Here is a 19,975-nt window from a genome sequence, read left to right as displayed (position 1 = left end):
GCTGTAGATGTTAGAGAGGGTTATGGTACCTCTCTGGTTCATCAGGTCATAGTGTTCAGTAGAGTAGGGTTGTTTTTCAAATGGGCTCGATTGCTGGGTCGCCCACAGAAGCCATGAGGCCTGGGGAAAAATGAGTAATAAATGAAACTAAACAAGTTTCAAACTTAGCACACTTTCCACAAAAACAAGAAACAAGGTAGGGAAACTATTGTCTGTGCATGCAGAATGTCTTGTTTGAAAAGTTCAACAGGAGCCCATTGTCATGGGAAAGATGTGATTTCCCAAAGCACAGTTTAATACTGATATGGTGAAGAATATACTTTATTCAGTCTCTATGTTCACTTCCATTTTGCCAAGAAACAAAACTTCAATTTCTGTTACTTTAATAGAACTTTTGTAGTCTTACCACAGACTGGGTAAGGCTGGGGTTCGGTGATTTATGGGAGACAGTTAGCTTATTTGCCTGGACGGCTGGTTTTTGATGCAGATTGATGCCAACAGCATGGGTTCAATTCCTGTACAGGCTGAGGCTAACCCTGAAAGCCTGCCCTCTCAACCTTGCCCCTTACCTAAGGTGTGGTGATCTTGGGTTAAATCAGCACCACTCAGCCCTCTCTCTCTCTCTTTGAGGCAGAGAGCAGCCAATGGCAATCTGGGACTATGGCACCTTTCCCTACCTTTACTTTCTGATTACAATTGACTAAGCCCTCCAGGTTTTTCAACAAGTCATTTTACACAATATAGCTACAAACATAATTCACTCCCAACAACATTTTTGAAGCTTTACCTTGAAAATAACATTTTTGAAGCTTTGAGTGTTTCTTTTTATTTGATGGCAGCTATTAAGTGCTGAGCCTCTAAGCCCAGCAGAGATCTACACACACCTATCACTTTAGCTGAAATTGACAGTGCTATCAGTCTTAACTGCTCTATAGAGAATTGTACAAGAGATTTTTCTGTATTCCACTCATCCAAAGTAAATTCTGGGAATGTAAGTAAGCACTGAAAATGCACAAAATAAAACATCTGTTCTGAAGGGGAAGGGTGATAAGGCAGAGGTCGTGGTACATGTTGGTACCAATGATATAGACAGAAAGAAGGATGAGGTTTTGCATCAATAATTCAGGGAGTTAGGCAGTAGACTAAAAAGCAAGATCTCTCAGGTTGTAATCTCGGGATCACTCCCAGTGCCACATGCTAGTGAGCACAGAAATAGGAGGATAGTGCAGATGAATGCGTAGCTTAAGAGTTGGTGCAGGAGAGAGGATTTTAGATTCCCAGATCACTGGGACCTTTCTGGGGAAGGTGGGACCTGTACAAACAGGATGGCCTATATCTGAACTAGAATGGGACTAACATCCTTGTGGGACATTTTGCTAGTGCTGTTTGGAGGAGTTTAAACTAGTTTGGTGGGGGCACTGTCTGTTGGCAGAATAAGGGCACAGAATCATATAGCCGAACAAATAAGTCAGAGGGAATGCAGCTATTCAGTTTCGAGGAAGTAAGGCCAGGCTGGATTGTCTGTACTTTAATTCCAGTAGGTCAAACGGATGAGTTGAGGGCAATGATTGACACGTGGCAGTGTGACATAATTGCCATCACAGAGACATGCTTGAAGGAAGGACATGATTGGTAACTCAACATTCCGGGATGTAGAATCTTCAGGAGAGGAGGTAAAAGAGGGGGAGGCATTCCATTATTAGTTATGGAGAGAGTTACTGCAGTAAGGAGAGATGATATCTTGGGCCAACAAATTAAGTTTTGTGGGTAGAGCTTAGGAATAAGAAAGGGACAGCCATATTGTTAGCTGTTTATTAACTGGGCTATACATAGTGTTAAGGGCTTGAATGAAGTAGATTTCTTGAAATGTGTACAGAAGAACTTTTTAAATCAGTATGTGGAGGGCCCAACAAGAGACGGAGCTGTGCTAGACCTGATTCTGGGGAATTAAGCCAGACAGGTGGTGGTGGGGGAGCATTTTAATGATAGCGATCACGACAGGGTACAATTAAAGCTTGTTTTGGACAAGAAAATGGCCAAGTTCTGGTAGATGGGATTAGGTGGGACTACAGGTGTTTCTAATGTGTCAGTGCAGATTTGATGGGCCAAAGGGCCTCTTCTGCGCTTATGATTCTATGATTTAAGATCCTTGTGAGTATTTTCAACACATGTCAAAATGAATTACGTTTTTCCAAGTGCTGAATTGGCACTGGCATATATCCAAATGCAGTCCTCATCCCTTACTTATGAATCAGTTCTTCATCACAGCTGTTTGACAGTGGCATTGAGTATTCTGTACAGAAGACTCATTCATTGTATCATTGTTTTCTTAGGAGAAAATCCAGAGTCTGAAGCAAAGTATAGATTTCATGCAGGATCTGGAGAAATCCCATAAGCAAGGGGAGAAGCTACGAACAGGAGACTGCAATGGGGAACGCAGGAAAGATGAGGTGGATTCTAGGTGGGAACCAATGCAAACTGAGGAAGGGGAGAGATCAGCTGACCAGAAGAATGAAGACCAAAGGTACAGTGTTGTGAACACAGCTCAGTGCTGCTCCTTCCCACATGAAACTTCCTCACAGTGACTAACCATTCATTTCTGTGGGTTTGAGTGGAATGGAATTGAACATTGCTACTGGGCAAAGAGCTGATTCAAACAATGAGCTTCACATTGGGAACATTTCACATCTTTAACAAGGGGGAGATATTCCTTTAAGGCCTTTCATTACACAACTGCCAATAGTTTGTGAAAAGGTGCAGTTTGATGCAGGTATGTTAACGTAAACCTCCCTTGCACCTTTGCTCCAGTAATACCGCACCAGCATTTCCTCAGAATTTAGAGAGCTTAAAACCTGATCACACTGACACTTGCAATCCATTTTCAGCATTTTTAGGTGATAACGGTGATGCAGTGGTTAGCACTGCTGCCTCACAGCACCATTGACCCGGGTTTGATTCCCGGCATGGGTCACTGTCTGTGTGGAGTTTGCACATTCTCCCCGTGTCTGCGTGGGTTTCCTCCCACAGTCCAAAAATGGGCAGATTAGGTTGATTGGCCATGCTAAATTGCTTCTTAGTGTTATGGGAATGTTCAGGGGGACTAGCAGGGTCAATATGTGGGTTAACAGGGATAGGGCCTGGGTAGGATCGTTGTCGGTGCAGGCTCGATGGGTTGAATGGCCTCCTGCACTGTAGGGATTCTATGAATTAAATGCTTGGATCTGCTGCTTATGCAGCAGAGGATTATTGGAGATTGGGGCAAGTGACTTAATTATTACATTATTACATCACCACCACCCCTCCCCCATCCACACGTTAATTAGGCTGAGAAAACTCACTGTTTTTCCTATACAATACCTGGCCACTTAGGTGAGGTACTGGGTGGAGTTACCTGCGTCTGCGAAACTGAATCGCAATACTGAAGGCAAGGAGAAATGAATCCAAGGACAAGTTAGAGAAGGAAGGCTGATGGAAAGACTGTGTACATCAATGATTACTGTAAATCTTAATTTTAAACTTGTACCAAATGTTGTTTAAAGTCTGAGGGAAGTGTTCAAGCCCTGGGCAGGATTTTCCGTACACCCCGTGGCATGCTTTGCGTCGGCAGAGGCAGCCTACTGTTGGCTGGCGGTGGGATTTTCTGGTTCCATCGCTGTCAATGGGATTTCTAGTTCCCCCACCACCACTGGGGAACCCAAGGCAAGGGTTTGCCCTCGGTGGGACATGCCAGCGGGAATGGTTGGAGAATTCCAGTACGTAATTTGCTTTGTGTAAAATGAGAAAAGGACTTGCATTTATATAGCAGCTTTCACAATCATGGAGCACCCCAAAGAGCTTTCTAGCCAATGACGACATTTGTGTAGCCACAATAAGAGCAACTCATCCGCGATAAATCTGTTGAGAGTTTTAAATATTTTTAAATGTTTTAATATGTTAATTTTTGGACATTAAACCAAGGCCACATCTGAGCAAGCCACAAATGTCAGCCAATTTGCACACAGCAAGCTCCCCCACACAAACAATAGTGTGATAATGCCCGATAAATTATTATTATGATGCTGACCGAAGGATGAATATTGGCCACGGTACTGGGACTAACTTCCCTTGTTCTTTGAAATAGTGCCACAGGCGACCATAATTCTCCGACCTCGCTCGCAGCTGGGATTCTCAGAACTCACTACTGTGAATGGAGATTTAGCTGAGTGCCAAGTTCTCCATTCCCGCTGGCAGTGACAGCAGGGCATGCGAGACCAGAGAATTCCGGCCAGGATTTTTTTAAATCCCAGCAGATGTGGCCTTGGTTTAATGCCGAGAAATTAACATATTAAAACATTTAAAAATATTAAAAACTCCTCCAGCCGTAACAGATTTATCATGGATGTGTTGCTCTTATTAGAAGCCTGAGGGAATGATAGTTGCCCATTTTAATTTCTAGTACGAATCAAAGTTAAATATGAGGCTGTGTCTCAATAATGTCAAGGAGACGGTGAATAGGCTGCGTGCTCATTAATTATTTTCCGATGGGAATGATTTACACAGGCTGGAAAAGGATTTTGGTGAGGATGCAGCCGGCAGTGCCAATCATGTGATTGACAGGGAACTGGAAAAGGTTGATCGTGTTATTGAGGAATCTTCTGGAAAACTCACTCGGCGTAAAATAGACAGCAAGGTAAATGCAGCTTCCTTTTTTTGTTGAAATAATGTGTCAACATGTTGGATTTTTGTGCTGCTTGAGGGTTTCTTCAGCCTTTTTGACAAAAAGTGACTTTTCCTTTAATAACAGTCACTGACCTATTGAAGCACAGGGTAAGGTTTCAGTGCGTTTCCAGTTCCTTTGGAAAAATATCCTCCCTCCAGTGTAGTAGAAAAAGGAAGAGGGGGAAAAATTCAAAGGCTTAAAGTTGTCTTTTTTTTTTACTTTTGTTTTTAGTTTGAATTCCAGAGAAGAAAAGTTGATGGCACGACTACCCTTGGAATTCTTAATCCAGTGGAACCTGACCTGGGAGGTAAGAGGAGAATGTGAAAGGCAGTCACACTGGTGTCACAATCTTTCAGCATACATCAGCTCCTGCAGTCTGACTGCAATAGGAACTTAAATGTGTGATGCAGACTTTAAACTCCTGTTGCATGGTGCTCTTCAAGCCCAACACATCAGGCATCTTTTCTTCTGCCCTTCACAACTGGTTGCTTATTCTTGGGTTTATCAATGTTAGATGTTTGTGAGGTTAAGTAACTTTTCATCCGGGTAAGGAATTGATGTTCGCCATAGTTCAGTATTTTTCCTCATCGTTATGGCATCTATCCGTTCCAGCTCACAGACCACAGGTTAGACATTGTTTATAGTCAGCATTCTCTCAGTCCAAAGACACGCTGGTTAGGTGCATTGGCCGTGCTCAATTCTCCCTCCATGTACCCAAACAGGCATCGGAGTGCGGCAATGAGGGGATTTTCACAGTAGTTTTGTTGCAGCGTTAATGTAAGCCTACTTGTGACACTAGTAAATAAACTTTAAACTCTTGGCCCCAGCTTTAGAGGAGCATCCTAACTGGTATACATTGACATTTTGGTTTAGCCAAGCATATGGTGATCTGTCAGAGGAATGGACAATTTGTGTGGAGTTGTGAGTGTTTTTGTGCCGTGGACGTGAGCTTATTCGCAGTTGGGTTGGAACTGCAGAACCTGCTAATACCCCTCAAGTTGGTAGCCAAATGAGACTACTCTTTTTTGAATGTATTCAAAAGCTAGTCCTAAAAATGAGGGCAATTTTACCATTCACTGTTCCATCATTGTCATTTCACTTGATTTGATCATAGAAAACAGGAGCAAGAATAGAACATTTGGCCCCTTGAGCCTGTTCTGGGGTTCAACATGATCATTGCTGTTCCTCTATCTCAACACATAATCCTGTGTTCTTTCCTATACCCCATGACACCTTAGAAATATATCTATTTCCTTTTGATTTGATTTATTATTATGACATTTGATCTGATTTATTATTGTCACATGTATTAACATACAGTGAAAAGTATTGTTTCTTGCGCTATACGGACAAAACATACCGTTTATAGAGAAGGAAACGAGAGTGCAGTATGTACTATTACAGTCATAGCTAGGGTGTAGAAAAAGATCAAATTAATGCAAGGTAAGTCCATTCAGAAGTCTCACAGCAGCTGGGAAGAAGCTGTTCGTGAGTCAGTTGGTACATAACCTCAGACTTTTGTAACTTTTTCCTGATGGAAGAAGGTGGAAGACAGAATATCCAGGGTATGTGGGGTCCTTTAATTATGCTGGCAGCTTTGCGGAGACAGCGGGAAGTGTAGACAGAATCAATGGATGGGAGGCTGGTTTGTGTGATGCCTTTTGTAGTTCCTTGGGCACACCAACCAGATACAACCAGAAAGAATGCTTTCTATGGTGCATCTGTAAAAGGCATGTATTGTTTTACAATGAAAAACATTGTTTCTTGCATGCTATAGGGACAAAGCGTAACGTTTATAGAGAAGGGAAGGAGAGAGTGAGAATGAAGTGTTACAGTCATAGTTAGGGTGTAGAGAAAGATCAACTTAGGGCAAGGTAGGTCCATTCAAAAGTCTGGCAGTGGGGAAGAAGCTGTTCTTGAGTCGATTACCTTAACTATATTCAGTGACTTGACTGCCCTCCACGACCTTCTGTGGTAGAGAATTCCACAGGTTCACCATCCTCTGAGTGAATGTTTTTTCAGCTCAGTTAGTGCAGTATTTGTAAACCATGCTGTTGCTTTTTTGCAGACCCAAATTACTGTCAGGTGAAGCTTGGTATGATAACTGGCAGATTACAGTCTGGAATCAATACCCTTCAAGGATTTAAGGAGGACAAACGTAATAAAGTCATTCCAGGTCAGTGTTGCAAATGTATTAATTCCAGCAGGGTTGGGTACTCCATAGCATCCATTAGCTGTTCGACAGAGCTTCTCCAAAGCTGAGGATGACAGAGAGAGCAACAGCCTATTAATGCCTACATTTAACTTGTGGATGTAACTGAAATTGAAGTGGGAACTGATTTTCAATATTTAAACTAGTATTTCTTTAACAAATGATAGAAGAATTAAATAAAACATTCAGTTGTTAGACTGAGGCCTGTTCACATGACCCCAGCTTCTTGCTTTGATGTAGAGGTTTTCATTGTAAGTGATCTGTTTTTACTTTTCATACTGTTATATTTTGCTGCAGTGACGTACTTGAATTATGGACCATTCAGTTCTTATGCTCCAGTTTATGATTCTACCTGTGCTAATCTCAGCAAAGAGGATTCTGACCTGGTGTATTCAACATACGGTGATGAGTCAGGCCTCTCCGGCTCCTTCAGGTGAGTTCTAACACTGATTCTATAAAGAAACCTAAGTGAAAACTGGCTTGTGTACTTCTGCACTCATCATCAGAGCAGTGTTGTTAGACTTGACAGTTGTGCTCCTGTGTATAATGCGTTCATTCAGATGGCTAACACAGTTCATAGCACTGGATAGTTATCTGATTGTGAAATAAGCCAACATGGGACAAACTAAATATTGTTGCTTCCCATAATTAGCTGTGTCTACTTTAGATAAATATTTAAAATAGAAATGGGCTGCCAAGAAGTACACTCTTCAGGTGTATAACATGAGAACTCTCTCTTTCAATGCTAGGTGAGTTGATGAAATGAACTATAGCACAATTGTCTTTTTGTTAAAAAAATGAGAATATCTTGTGATCAAACCTGTGTGTAGTTCAATTAACTTAATATTTGTGGGACCGAATGGCTGTATAAAATTACCTATAAATAAGGCAGCCAAAAATCAAAGCATCTCGGAATGTTTGTTCCCAGTGTTCAGCAGTTCTTGGCAAGCAATGAAGACTACAGTGTGAACATGGTTGATAATTTACTCGATTCCCTGACAAACGGTGAACATTCTAAAGCACTGAAAGAGATGGAAATAGTAAGTGTGCTATTCTCTGCTAAAAGTCTGGCTCTAAGAATCCATGTTTCTGATCATTTTTTACAAATCTTACTGAAATCTGGAAAGGGAGTAATGTACTATAGTGAGAGATTAACTTAGATTTAAAGATCAAGACGGTGAAATGGCAAGGGGCAGAAAACATTAGTGGGAGTTCTTTGCTAGCCACAAAAGGCAGTAGTAACTTAAATCACAGCATAAATCGGGAAATTAGAGATGCATGTACTAAGTGTAATACAGTAATCGCAAGAGATTTCAGCCTACATATACAATCAGTAAACTTAATCAGTACTAATCTTGTGGAGGATGAACTCTTGAAATTAACACAGGATTGTTTTCTAGAGCATTTTGTTGATTAACTAACTAGAGAATGGGCTATTTTAGATCTGGGTTTGTGCAAAGAAAAAGGGATAATTGATCATCTTGTTGTAAAGTAGCCTCTTTAGGAAAGAGTGACTATAATATGATAGAATTTTACATTAAATTTAAAAGTGATGTCGTTCAATCAGAAACAAGGGTTTTTATTCTAAACAAAGGAAACCAAGACGGTATGAGGGGCAAATTGGCTGTAGCAAAATGACTATGGTAAATTGGCAAACTGTTAAGCAAACTGTTAAAAGGTATAATGTTAGAAAGGCAAAGGCTAAAACACTTAAAGAACCAACTCATAATTTACAACAAAAATATATTGCTTTAGTCCACAAAAAAAAGCAAGGAAAGTGTCCCAACCAAGACCAAGAAAAGACATCAAGGATTGCATTACATCAATGGAAGAGGTGTGCAACGTTGCCACAAGAATAGTATTCCCGATAACTGGGAGCATTTTAGCTAAGAAGGACCAAAAAAAAAGATTAATAATGGGAAATAGAATAAGCGAACAGGAAGTATAAAGATGTAAGCTATGTAAAAAGGAAAAGATTAGCAAAAACAAATATGGGTCCATTACCAATAGTGTCAGGAGATTTTATAATGGGGATTAAAAAAAGGTAGAAAAACTATATAAGTACTTTGTGTCTGTCTTCATGGAAGGAAATATTAAAATGTTCCCAGAAGTAATGGAGAGTCAAGGGACTCGTATAAATGAGAAACTGCAATATTTTAGTATTAGTAAGAATAATAGTTGTTTGGTAGTACAGAACTTGAGTACTTCTGAAAAAAGGAACATGTCAAAGTTATTCATCTTGCACTCGTCAAAATAATTTGCAAGAATATTGATACGGGGGTAAATGACAATTTATGTTGTGCGACAAGAAAGGGCTGATTGGTTGGCAAGTAGACTCTGGTGGAGGCATTGCTATGGGGAGTGTACCAGGTGACTGACAGTTAACTGCTAAGCATTGTTTGAAATTTATACCAGGTAGCTTGACCCTAATTGGGTAAGGAAATGCCCTGAGAAGTGAATCCACGAATGGCTGACACTTTTATTTAGCTGAAACAGGTGAAATACGTGAACCTGTTCTTTCTGTCTTCAAAGAACAAGCCCTGTCTTTGTAGCTTTCAGTGCATGCAAATGTCCGACCGTCTTGCTTGTCTGTGTAATTCTTAGCACGCTGTGTTTTGAGTTTTGCGCGCACTGACTGGTTGGTTACAATCTGTACCTTGCCCATTGCAAACATTGGCAGGGACATGCTGTTTGGTGCGACCTGCCAGTCTTTAGGATGTGTGGCATTTAAACACATAGTAGCTGTTTTAGCTAAGCAAAATAAGTGACAGCCATTTGCTGGGAGCTTCAACATGTCTCTTCTTTCAGCAAGACTGAAATTACCTTAACTTTTCACTTTTATTAGCCTTTGCTTACCCTCTATTTCTGATACAAAACTTGTCTTATCTACTGTGAAGACAGGACACAAAATATTCCTTCAGTGTCTCTGCTTTTTCTCACTCCCCTTGATAATTTCTTCTGACTCATTCTGAAAGGCCAAAATTTACTTTAGCTACTCTCTTCCACTTTGTTTGCCAGTTTTATATTCCTAGTTTGCTCTCATATTCCATTTTTTCTCCTTTTACCAACTTCCTGGTGGCCCTTTGTGGTTTCGCAACCACTCCTAATCATCAGATTTACTCCTTCTTAACAATACTATAGTTAAACTGGTTTGTATAGTATGGATGGATCTTTCTTGCTAAGATTTTATTCTTCAGTAGGATATGTTTGATGAATATTTTGAATTCCTCCTTTAAGTGTTTCCCAATGTTTAGTTACCACAATAGCGTTTAATCTATTTACCTATTCAACCGTTGCCAACTTTCTCATCAAACCAATGTAATTAGATGTGGGTTGAGTTCAAGATTCAGGTTTGTGATTGAAGTGTGTCATTTTCAAACTCAGCGAGGAACTCAATTGTATTATGTTCACTATTTGCCAGTAAATTCTTTACTGTGAAATTTGCTAATTAATCCTTGCACAATGCTAGATCTAAAGTAGTTTGAATCTCTAGTTGGTTCCACAGCATATTGTTCCAGGTAATTTTGGTAGGTTGAACCAGGACAAGACTTACTCAGTTAATGGTAGGGCACTGGGGAGAGTTACAGTACAAAGAGATCTAGGGGTATATGTTCATAGCTCCTTGATAGTGGAGTCACAGGTGGACCGAGTGATGAAGAACGCATTTGGCATGCTTGGTTTCATCGGTCAGAACATTGAATACAGGAGTTGGAATGTCTTGTTGAAGTTGTACAAGACTCTGCTAAGGCCACACTTGGAATGCTGTATGCAATTCTGGACACCCTATTATAGAAAGGATATAATTAAACTAGAAAGAGTGCAGGAATGATTTACTAGGATGCTACCAGGACTGGATAGTTTGGGTTATAAGGAGAGACTGGATAGACTGGGACTTTTTTCCTCTGGAGCGTAGGAGGCTGAGGGGTGATCTTATAGAGGTCTATAAAATAATGAGGTGCATAGATCAGCTAGATAGTCAGTAGCTTTTCCCAAAGGTAGGGGAGTTTAAAACTAGAGGATAAAGGTTTAAGGTAAGAGGGGAGAGATACAAAAGTGTCCAGAGGGGCAATTTTTTCTCACACAGGGTGGTGAGTGTCTGGAGCAAGCTGCCAGAGGTAGTAGCAGAGGCGGGTACAGTTTTGTCTTTTAAAAAGCATTTAGATGGTCACATGGCTACGATGGGCATAGAGAGATCCCAACCAAATGTGGCAATTGGGATTAGCTTAGGGGTTTTTAAAAAAAGGGCGGCATGGACAAGTTGGGCCGAAGGGCCTGTTTCTATGCTGTAAACCTCTATGACTCTGACACAAAAGCATTCTGTAAACTCCCTAATCATCTTTGCCATATTAATTGGTCCAGCCTATATGAAGATTAAAGTCCCTAAGTAATTCATTGCTTTTGTTACATGCTCCAATAATGTATTGTTTAATGTTCTGTCCAATTGTATAACTACTGTTAGGGGACCAATAGAATATGTCCATCAGCATTTTCTGATCCATGTTGTTCCTAACCTCCATGTGGCCGAGAGGAGACTTTTACAGATTTCAGCCTGGGGTGCTAATTTTCTGAGCTAAGATTCTTTCTCTAACGCTCAGCTATCTGCCCACCTAGCTCAGCTGTCTGCCACCAGCTTGCTAACCTGTCCAGCCCTGCTAGAGTGGACTCTTGTTTGATGAGAAATGAAGGGCAACAAAGGCAAGAAGTGGGGAGCGCCAGCAGAAAGAGGACACCAAGAGAGACAGAAGTGCAGGCAGAGGAGAGATAGGGGTGGCAAATGAGCACAGAAGTGGAGGAGGAGGAGGAAATGACTGAGATCTTTTTGTTTAGACTTTTCAGGATTTTGAATCAGCGGCTAGCAATTTTTGCATGGGAGGATAGAGATTATATATTTTAATCCTATGACAGTGCTATTTGTTGAGCAGATTACAGTTCAATTTATTCATTGCCCACAGCAATGCTGAGATCACTTGTTTCAGCCACATTCACTGTATGACTGCAATCAGCACGCTGTCCTGCATTTTGTTTCGACTCGAAGCTGCACTATTGTGTGGCACAATAACAAGTATCAGTGTATGTGTCTGTCACTCCAATTTAAACTAATTATGACATGCATTTGTGCAATAGTAGTAGTTGGAAGTATTTTGCAAATCAGTTTGTTGGTATTTAGTATTTATTTTCACAATCAAATCTTGCAGACCACACTTAACAATGAAGATGAACTGAATATTCTTAAAACCTCTGAAGATGTACAGGTAACTCTGATGATATTTGCTCATAAAGTATCCTCTTAAAGTGTAATGTTAACCTGTAAATCCCAATCAATGAAAGTTGAATAGTTGCGCAGTTTCCTTGTTAACATGGAGCCACGGTGCCAGAACACAGGTTTAAGGAGGCTTTGATCATCTTGTAATATTTGGCGTTCATATAACGCCTGACATCTTTTAGCTGCTGAAATAAGGAGCAGTAATGTCTCAATGCAGGATAGCTGCATCACAAACATTCCTGCTCTGCAGCAAGGTTCACAGTTCCTCAGCTTTGCACATGCTGAATCTGTTCAACAGCTCTGCTGGTGTTTGGAAAAGTACAACTGAAATGGCTATCTAAAAATTCATTCCAGCTAGCCAGCTTTCCGAGCCCCCACATGGCCGAGAGGAGACTTTCACAGATTCCAGCCAGGGGTGCATTGCCTGACACTGCCATCAGGAGCACACTTTGGCTCCTGGGGAGGCGATGGCCCAGTGGTATTATTGCTAGACTATTAATCAAGAAAATTCAGTTAATGTTCCGGGTTCGAATCCTGCTGTGGCAGATGGTGGAATTTGAATTCAATACAATATATCTGGAATTAAGAATCGGCTGATGACCATGAAACCACTATTGATTGTTGGAAAAACCCATCTGGATGTCCTTTAGAGAAGGAAATTGCTGTCCTTACTCGGCCTGGCCTACATGTGACTCCAGACCCACAGCAACATGGTTGACTCTTAAATGCCCTGCAATGGCTAGCAAGCCACTCAGTTTAATGAGCAATTATGGATAGGAAGCAAATACTGGCCTTTCCAGCAACACCCATGTCCTACGAATGAATAATAAAACCTTAAAGGACAGAATACATATATATTTTAATTAAGGTTCTGCAAGACCCATTTTGAATGAATCCAAGTACTGAACTTGCACGGTGTTTCATTCACACGGTGCAATGTGGAGTTGACCGGCGTAAAGATCCTCAAGAATTCTAGCGCGACCCTAGCCGCTGGCACTTCTTGGCCTATTGGCCCACCCTTCCCAGCCCAGTAGGCCTCACTTGTCAACACAGTTTACCAGTCCCATGGCAACAGAGGCCCAATGTACGGAGCAGTCCAGCTTCACCATTTAGGGAGAAAGATTGTACGTTGCACTTGAGCATTTATAGGCCTGAGAATTTTAAAGATCCCCTTTTCTATCGTACTTTTAAATGAGTAGCCATGTCTCTGACTGGAAGATCCAGTCAAAGAGATGTGATGGTTACAGTGCAAGTTGGGAGACTGTGTGTGTGTTCAGTGAAACGTATTAATGACTGGCTGATTTGAATGGGGACCCTAAACACAGAGTGCACTGAAAAGCTGGATGGGAAGTGACATCCAGGCTGTCCTCCTCCAGTATTGTCTGCTGTATTGAAATTAAGAACTGCAAAGTGGAGTCATGAAAATGCATTTTCACATTTGTTTGTAAAAAGCTGATTCTGGGACTAATTTAAGGTCAACTGCCACCAATTGTAGTATTTTATGCGCAGTTAACTCCATACTAAGAATGAAATGCAGGCAGAATTTATTTGGTGTCACATTTCCATTTCTTTCATCCAGGTTGCCCCAGCTGAGTCTCCTCGGCCTTTAGAATCAGGGTTTTGTCGTATTGACAGTTTTGCTTCTCTGCAGTCGGTAATAAATGGGGAACCAGAATCAGAAGGTATGGAGCCTCTGAGAACTGCTTTATAGTTAGACTGAAACTACAGCAAAAATTCAAGACATTCAGCTTGTTTGTCTATGGCAGTGTTTATACTGTACACAAGTCTTCTCCCACTCTGCCTCTGTTGCCTTCTCTTTCCTATGTAGGTAACATCTCCCTTTAAATGCATCAATGCCATCTGCTTCAAGCACTCTGCATGACAATAAACTCCACATCCCACACCCCTGTATGTAATAGAATGATTTCTAATTCTTTGTTGTTTATCTTATAATTACATCCAGTTACACAGGACTACTGTCCAAGTGAAAAAAGGTTCTCCATGTCAGCCCTATTTCTTTACTTTGTACCATTTAGTTTTTAAAAAAAAAGTTTTCTCCTTAAAATGTACAGCGCAGGAGGAGGCCATTCAGCCCATCCAGGCCCTATCCCCATAACCTCATTCATTTGCCCTAGCTAGTCCCCCTGACATGAAGGGGCAATTTAGCATGGCCATTTCACCTAACCTGCACATCAGGCTTTGCTATTTGAATTACATTTGCCACTTAACTGCTTATCCTATAAGCCTGTTTTGTCTTCCTGTATTTTAGTTCAAACCTCCACATTATTAACCATACCCCCAAAGTTGCGCTAAATTTGTGATCATACGCTATCACACCATGCCACCAAATTATTTATGTATAAGGTGAACAAACAGTGATCGGAACTCAGGTCTGCGTTTTCCACTTTCTATCCATCTGAGAAATTTTCCTCAACTCATTCCTTCTTCCTTGTTTTGGAGCTGTCTTTTGATCCATTTTCTATCTGGTGTCTGACTTCACAAAGGGGAGGCTATAGCGTAGTGGTAGTGTCACTGGACTAGCATTCTAGAGACCAGGGGTAATGCTCTGGGGACTTGGGTTAAAATCCCAGCAAGGCAGATGGTGAAATTTGAATCCAGTGAAAACTGGAACAATAATCAGTACAATGATGACCATGAAACCATTGTCGATTGTCGTAAAACTACATCTGGTTTACTAACTGGTCTTAATTGCCCCTCTGAAATGGCCCAACAAGTCACTCAGTTCAAGAGTAATTAGGGATGGGCAATAAAATGTTGGCCCAGCCAGCGACGCCCACATCCCCATGAATGAATTTCTTATAAGACATTCTAAAAACTCTGATCTTTGTCATGAGTCTTTGACTAACACCAATATTAGAATCTGTTTCTAACCAGTTATTAATTAATGAAGTAGATTAAAAATGAACTCACTGTATGGTTTGATGCTTGAATGTTCTGTTTTGTCTTTTATTAAAACTAAGAAATCATAGAATCCCTGCCATTCAGAAGGAAGGCATTTGGACCACCGAGTCTGCACCAACAGTATTCTTGCCTGGGCCTTCTCCCTGTAACTCCCACATACTTACCCCACTAATCCCTCTACCTACTCATCCTGGGACACTAAGAGTCAATTTAGCATGGCCAGTGCACCTAAACTGCACATGTTTGAACTGTGGGAGGAAACCGGAGCGCCTGGAGGAAACCCACACAGACACAGGGAGAACATGCAAACTCCACACTGACAGTGACCCTAGCCAGGAATCGAACCCAGGTTCCTGGAGCTGTGAGGCAGCAATGCTAACCACTCTGCCACCTACTGTTTGAAATTGAAAACTATAGGCTAATATATTATAACTATTGCCCTAAATCTCCTGATATCTACATGAAGTAAACTTTTTAAGTTGAATGTGACCTAATTTTAGATAACTATCAAGGACTAATTTAGAGGATGCAGTTTAAACTGTTGTATAATAAGTAGCACATCTGACTTGTTTCCTGCCATTCTGAAGTGCTGTACGGCAGTGAATGGAATCCTCTTTATTCCCTTCCTTGCATAAAAATGATATCTTAATAGCAGCTTAATTATGCAATGGCTGACGTGTTCGGTGAAGCAAATTACACACATCTATCCCCTCCATCCCACCAACCCCAACATGAAGCAAATAGAAATATCTGAGCAGCTCCACTAGGTTTAACTTCTGAAAGCTGGAGCCTTTGCCACTGCCCTTGGAGCGTCAGCTGAGGTTTTTCTGCTCAGGCCTCTGATGTGGGACTTGACCCCAACTGCCAACCACACCAGAGCAGACAGACACATCACCTAAATGTCTTATTGTAGTGCTGCAAGAAATGAGCATAATGGCAGCGCTGACCTGCTGGTGATGTTTGTTTGTTTATTTGTTGTCGTTATTTATCACGGTTATTAAATCTCTTGCTGGCTTTCAGAGTGTGGGATGTTTCAGAAGAAGCTGGATGAAACGACCAAGTTATTACAAGATCTTCAGCAAGCGCAGAACGAGCGTTTCAGCACCAGACCCCCATCTGCCATGCTCTGCCTGTTGGGACCTTCTATTCGAGAGTTACTAATCGGTACGTTAGATATCTTTTATGACCAATGCACAAACCCTGCTTTAGCTACAGGAACATTTGACCATACCTGCTAGTGTCATCACATTTACTTTCTTAGTGTTAAATCGAGATATCTTTGAAGTCTTCTTCCCATGTTTTCTGCATCATGGATTCCCTACAGTGCAGAAGGAGGCCATTCAGCCCATTGAGTCTGCACTGACCACAATCCCACCCAGGCCCTATTCCCATAACCCCACATACTTACCCTGCTATTCCCCCTGGCACTAGGGTGAATTCAGCATGGCAAACCAACCTAACCCGCACAACTTTGGACTGTTGGAGGAAACTGGAGCACCCAGAGGAAAGCCACGCAGGCGTGGCGAGAATGTGCAAACTCCATACAGATAGTGATCCGAGACTGGAATTGAACCTGGGTCCCTGGCGCTGTGAGGTAGCAGCGCTAACCACTGTGTCACCCTGAGTTACCAGTTGGCTTTGATTGTTCTATGCTCCAGATTTGAGTCTGTAACCGTAATAATATAATGTGCCTTCCTCCAAAGAATATATCTTGGGTTTTAACAATTTAATTATTATTCATTTTAAGTATTGGTGACTTGTCCAATTCTGTTAGTTAAATAAAGTAAGTAAATATTGTTGCCTGAAATTGACTTTGCAAAATAAAGTTGCATATTGGGAGGAAAAAGCATTGAAAGTTCTTTAAAAGTTATTGGGTTTCAAAATCTAAATTGAGTTATGCTTACTATGTTTAGTTTTTTTTGTGTGTGTTGATTGTTTTAAGATGCATTTGATACATTGAGAGCAGTAACTGGTGGCACAGTGGCACAGTGATTAGCACTGCTGCCCCACAGCGTCAAGGACCCGGGTTTAATTCCAGCCTTGGGTGACTGTTTCTGTGGACTTTGTATGTTCTGCACATCTTTGGGCTGTGGGAGGAAACCGGAGCACCCAAGACCAGAATTGAACCCGGTCCCTGGTGCTGTGAGGCAGCAGTTCTAACCACTGTGCTACCGTGCCACACTCAGATTACTAAGCATAGAAGGAAGTCTGATGTAAACGACTGACCTTTTATATTTTTAGTCTTGGTTACTATTAGACTGGAGCCCTGTGTTTAACTACAGTGAAATGTTGTTAATTTCACTGACAGTTTTCAATCTGGGAAAAGCTGTAAAGTTGCAAGGTGAAATTACCTGAACTTAAATTGACATTTTAACGTTGATCTTGCCCTCTCGCAAAACTTGGGATAAAGTATTGTCACCAACTGCTCAGTTAACTTGCACATCAGTGTGGCAGTGCATCCACTGCACTGCAATTGTTTGGTTATCCAGCCAGTTAAGCCCATAACTTTTCTACTTCCTGCAGCCACTAACAGCAAGTTTTAATCTCTGTCTGTTCAGCTGAAAAGGTAACTGGAAACCTGAAAGAATTGGCTAGCCAAGTAGCCCCCGGAGACATCACGAGTGTTGTTGGAATTCGCAAGGCTATGGGAATTACAATTCCTTCGGAAATGATGGACAACTGTTTGCCAGACTCATTATCTGGTGAGTATTCTGGAGGAATGAATTGGTAAAGTTTAAAACCTGAATTATAAAATGAAAGAGATTGAAAGTTTAGTTGTAAATACAACTGCAGTGCAGAGAGTTAACAAGTGTGCAAATAGCCCAATCCTTTTAGGAACTGTTTTCGATGCTACCTGTCTGCAATAAGTTTTCTAAACAATCTAAATATTTTAGTGGGATATGGGGGTCGTTGGCAAGCACCTGTCTAGAGTAGCTTTTCTCTTTATTATTGAGGTTATTCCTATTTTTCATATCCTGAGCATTGGAGATCCTAAATTAATCGTCATCTGGCTCTCAAAGGCTTACATTTATTTTGTTGAGGGAGGGTGCAGTGTGTGCTGTGGAAGTCCTCTTGCACTCTGTTCCTTTCTTTACTGGAAGTGTTGATTGATGCTCTAGTAAAGTTGGTAGGTGCTAGAAGACTTTGTGGTCCCTTGCCAAGTGACATTCCTTCATCTGGGGGCTTGCATATCAACTGTCGGGCAATTTGATCACAGTAGGCATCACAACCTCTTATAGCTTTGCCCAAGATTCGTGTTCATTCTTTGGGAAGTGATGCTGTCAGTGGCAGGAACTCAAATTGATGGTGCCCCTTCACAAGAAGGGGATTTTCACAGTAACTTTATTGCAGCGTTAATGTAAGCCCACTTATGACACTAATAAGTGAACTTGAAACTTTAAATCTTCACAAGCTCTCTTTGGAGTGGGGGGGAGCGGGGGCAGGGGGGGCAGTGAGGTGGGGGAGGGGTCAGCAGAGGGAGGTTGTGCAAGGAGCATGGTCGGCAGTGGAGGCGAGGGTGGGGGGTTGCTATGCCAGGAGAGGGACATGAGGGATGTCCACAGTGGAGGCCTTGAGTGGGCAGAGGAGGTGGGAAAATGTCAGGGTACTCATCGAGAAGGTCCTGATGTCCTGACTCCAGCAACCCATGCTGGTGCAAACTGACTGCTGGAAGACTGTGGTGCCAAACTCGCCCAAAAGACCAGTGTAGAGCACTTTCACTTGCAGCCTTTTATGACAATTTTTTTGGGAAGATTCTGCCCACGAGCGTTATTGGAATTCGCAAGGCTAATTTAGCTCATTCAGCAACTAAAGCCATTTTAAAAATAAAATGAACCAAGTACGACTGGAGCTCATTGTTGTGTGTTTAAATCTACAAAGTTATCATCTAATCAAATGTTATCTAACTGGTGAAGTGAACTTTGGGTTACCACATCTTCCTGCTTCAGGGATTGGGTAATTTTCTAAATTAAATATTGCCTTTATCCGCTGCTCACTGTAGAAAACTAAGACAAAATGTTTTCATATCTTCACGTTCATAAGCCACAAGGACGATGATCCATCTATGGGGGCAGTAACTGTCTTTATACCAACCAATAAGGTGGATTTTCCTGTAGAATGGGAGAGTTTCCTTTGTGCTCACGAAACCCATGCAAGGGGTGTGGGAGAGAGGAAAGTGAGAGAGGAGCATGGAGGTCACCCACCAGACGCAATCATCTACACGTTCGATAATTTACAAGTTCTGTTCATCTCTGATCACTCCCTGTGAATTATTTTCTTGAGATCAACGTACTGTGCTTTTAACAGTCACTATAAACTTACTATTAACAGGATCCAGAAATAACAACCCAGTGGAGGAGATGGAAATTGCAGAGTTGCCAGAGCCTGAACAAGTCATTAGCTTCAGTGAAGATCCAGTTGCTATTGTTACATGAAATGTCAGATTATTAAATAGGAAGAATGTGTCTCATCTCAAAGGATATAATCAATAGTGGCAAACAATTTTATATGAAATTTTGTACTGTAAAGTGTGTATAATAAATGTGGGGATTTTTTAAACATTTTTCCACTGTTTTTTTTGCCTTAAATGTTAGGTTTTTTGTTTAAACTTTATTGTGTAAGTTTACCAGTTACTGGATGACCTTTTTAAAAATGAGCACTTCCTAAGAAAATGAAAAAAGACAAGAAAGCAAATTCTGTTTGGAACAGCTGCACTTATTCACATAACGCAATTGTAATCCAGTACAAGGTTGAAATACCCTTTGCATTAAATTATCTCTCTGCCTTATGATCTCGCCCCCTTCCCAATATAGGACCCATTACTGTGTCCAAATAAGATGAACTGGAAACCTAAACTCTATTTTTGTAATCTATGCACATG

General features: G+C 41.3%; 1 protein-coding gene across 1 annotated transcript in view; it reads left to right on the top strand.

Annotated features, from left to right (window-relative positions):
* brd7 (bromodomain containing 7) overlaps positions 1–19,653 on the top strand; it is a 35,184-nt gene extending 15,531 nt beyond the window's left edge. Inside the window, exons 7-17 of the mRNA XM_080186976.1 lie at positions 2,334–2,524; positions 4,540–4,669; positions 4,931–5,006; positions 6,768–6,875; positions 7,209–7,344; positions 7,840–7,951; positions 12,107–12,163; positions 13,754–13,856; positions 16,117–16,260; positions 17,655–17,798; positions 19,426–19,653. Coding sequence (XP_080043102.1) covers positions 2,334–2,524; positions 4,540–4,669; positions 4,931–5,006; positions 6,768–6,875; positions 7,209–7,344; positions 7,840–7,951; positions 12,107–12,163; positions 13,754–13,856; positions 16,117–16,260; positions 17,655–17,798; positions 19,426–19,529 — 1,305 coding nt within the window. The 3' untranslated portion in view covers positions 19,530–19,653. The remainder of the gene's footprint in view (positions 1–2,333; positions 2,525–4,539; positions 4,670–4,930; positions 5,007–6,767; positions 6,876–7,208; positions 7,345–7,839; positions 7,952–12,106; positions 12,164–13,753; positions 13,857–16,116; positions 16,261–17,654; positions 17,799–19,425) is intronic.
* Positions 19,654–19,975: the final 322 nt, after the last annotated feature.

The sequence above is a fragment of the Carcharhinus amblyrhynchos genome, chromosome 4 (assembly GCF_965287045.1).
Source record: "Carcharhinus amblyrhynchos chromosome 4, sCarAmb.v2.hapA, whole genome shotgun sequence".
In the NCBI taxonomy this organism is placed as follows: Eukaryota; Metazoa; Chordata; class Chondrichthyes; order Carcharhiniformes; family Carcharhinidae; genus Carcharhinus; species Carcharhinus amblyrhynchos.
The sequence above is the reverse complement of the archived record's forward strand: the minus strand, read 5'-3'. Positions and strand labels throughout refer to the sequence as shown.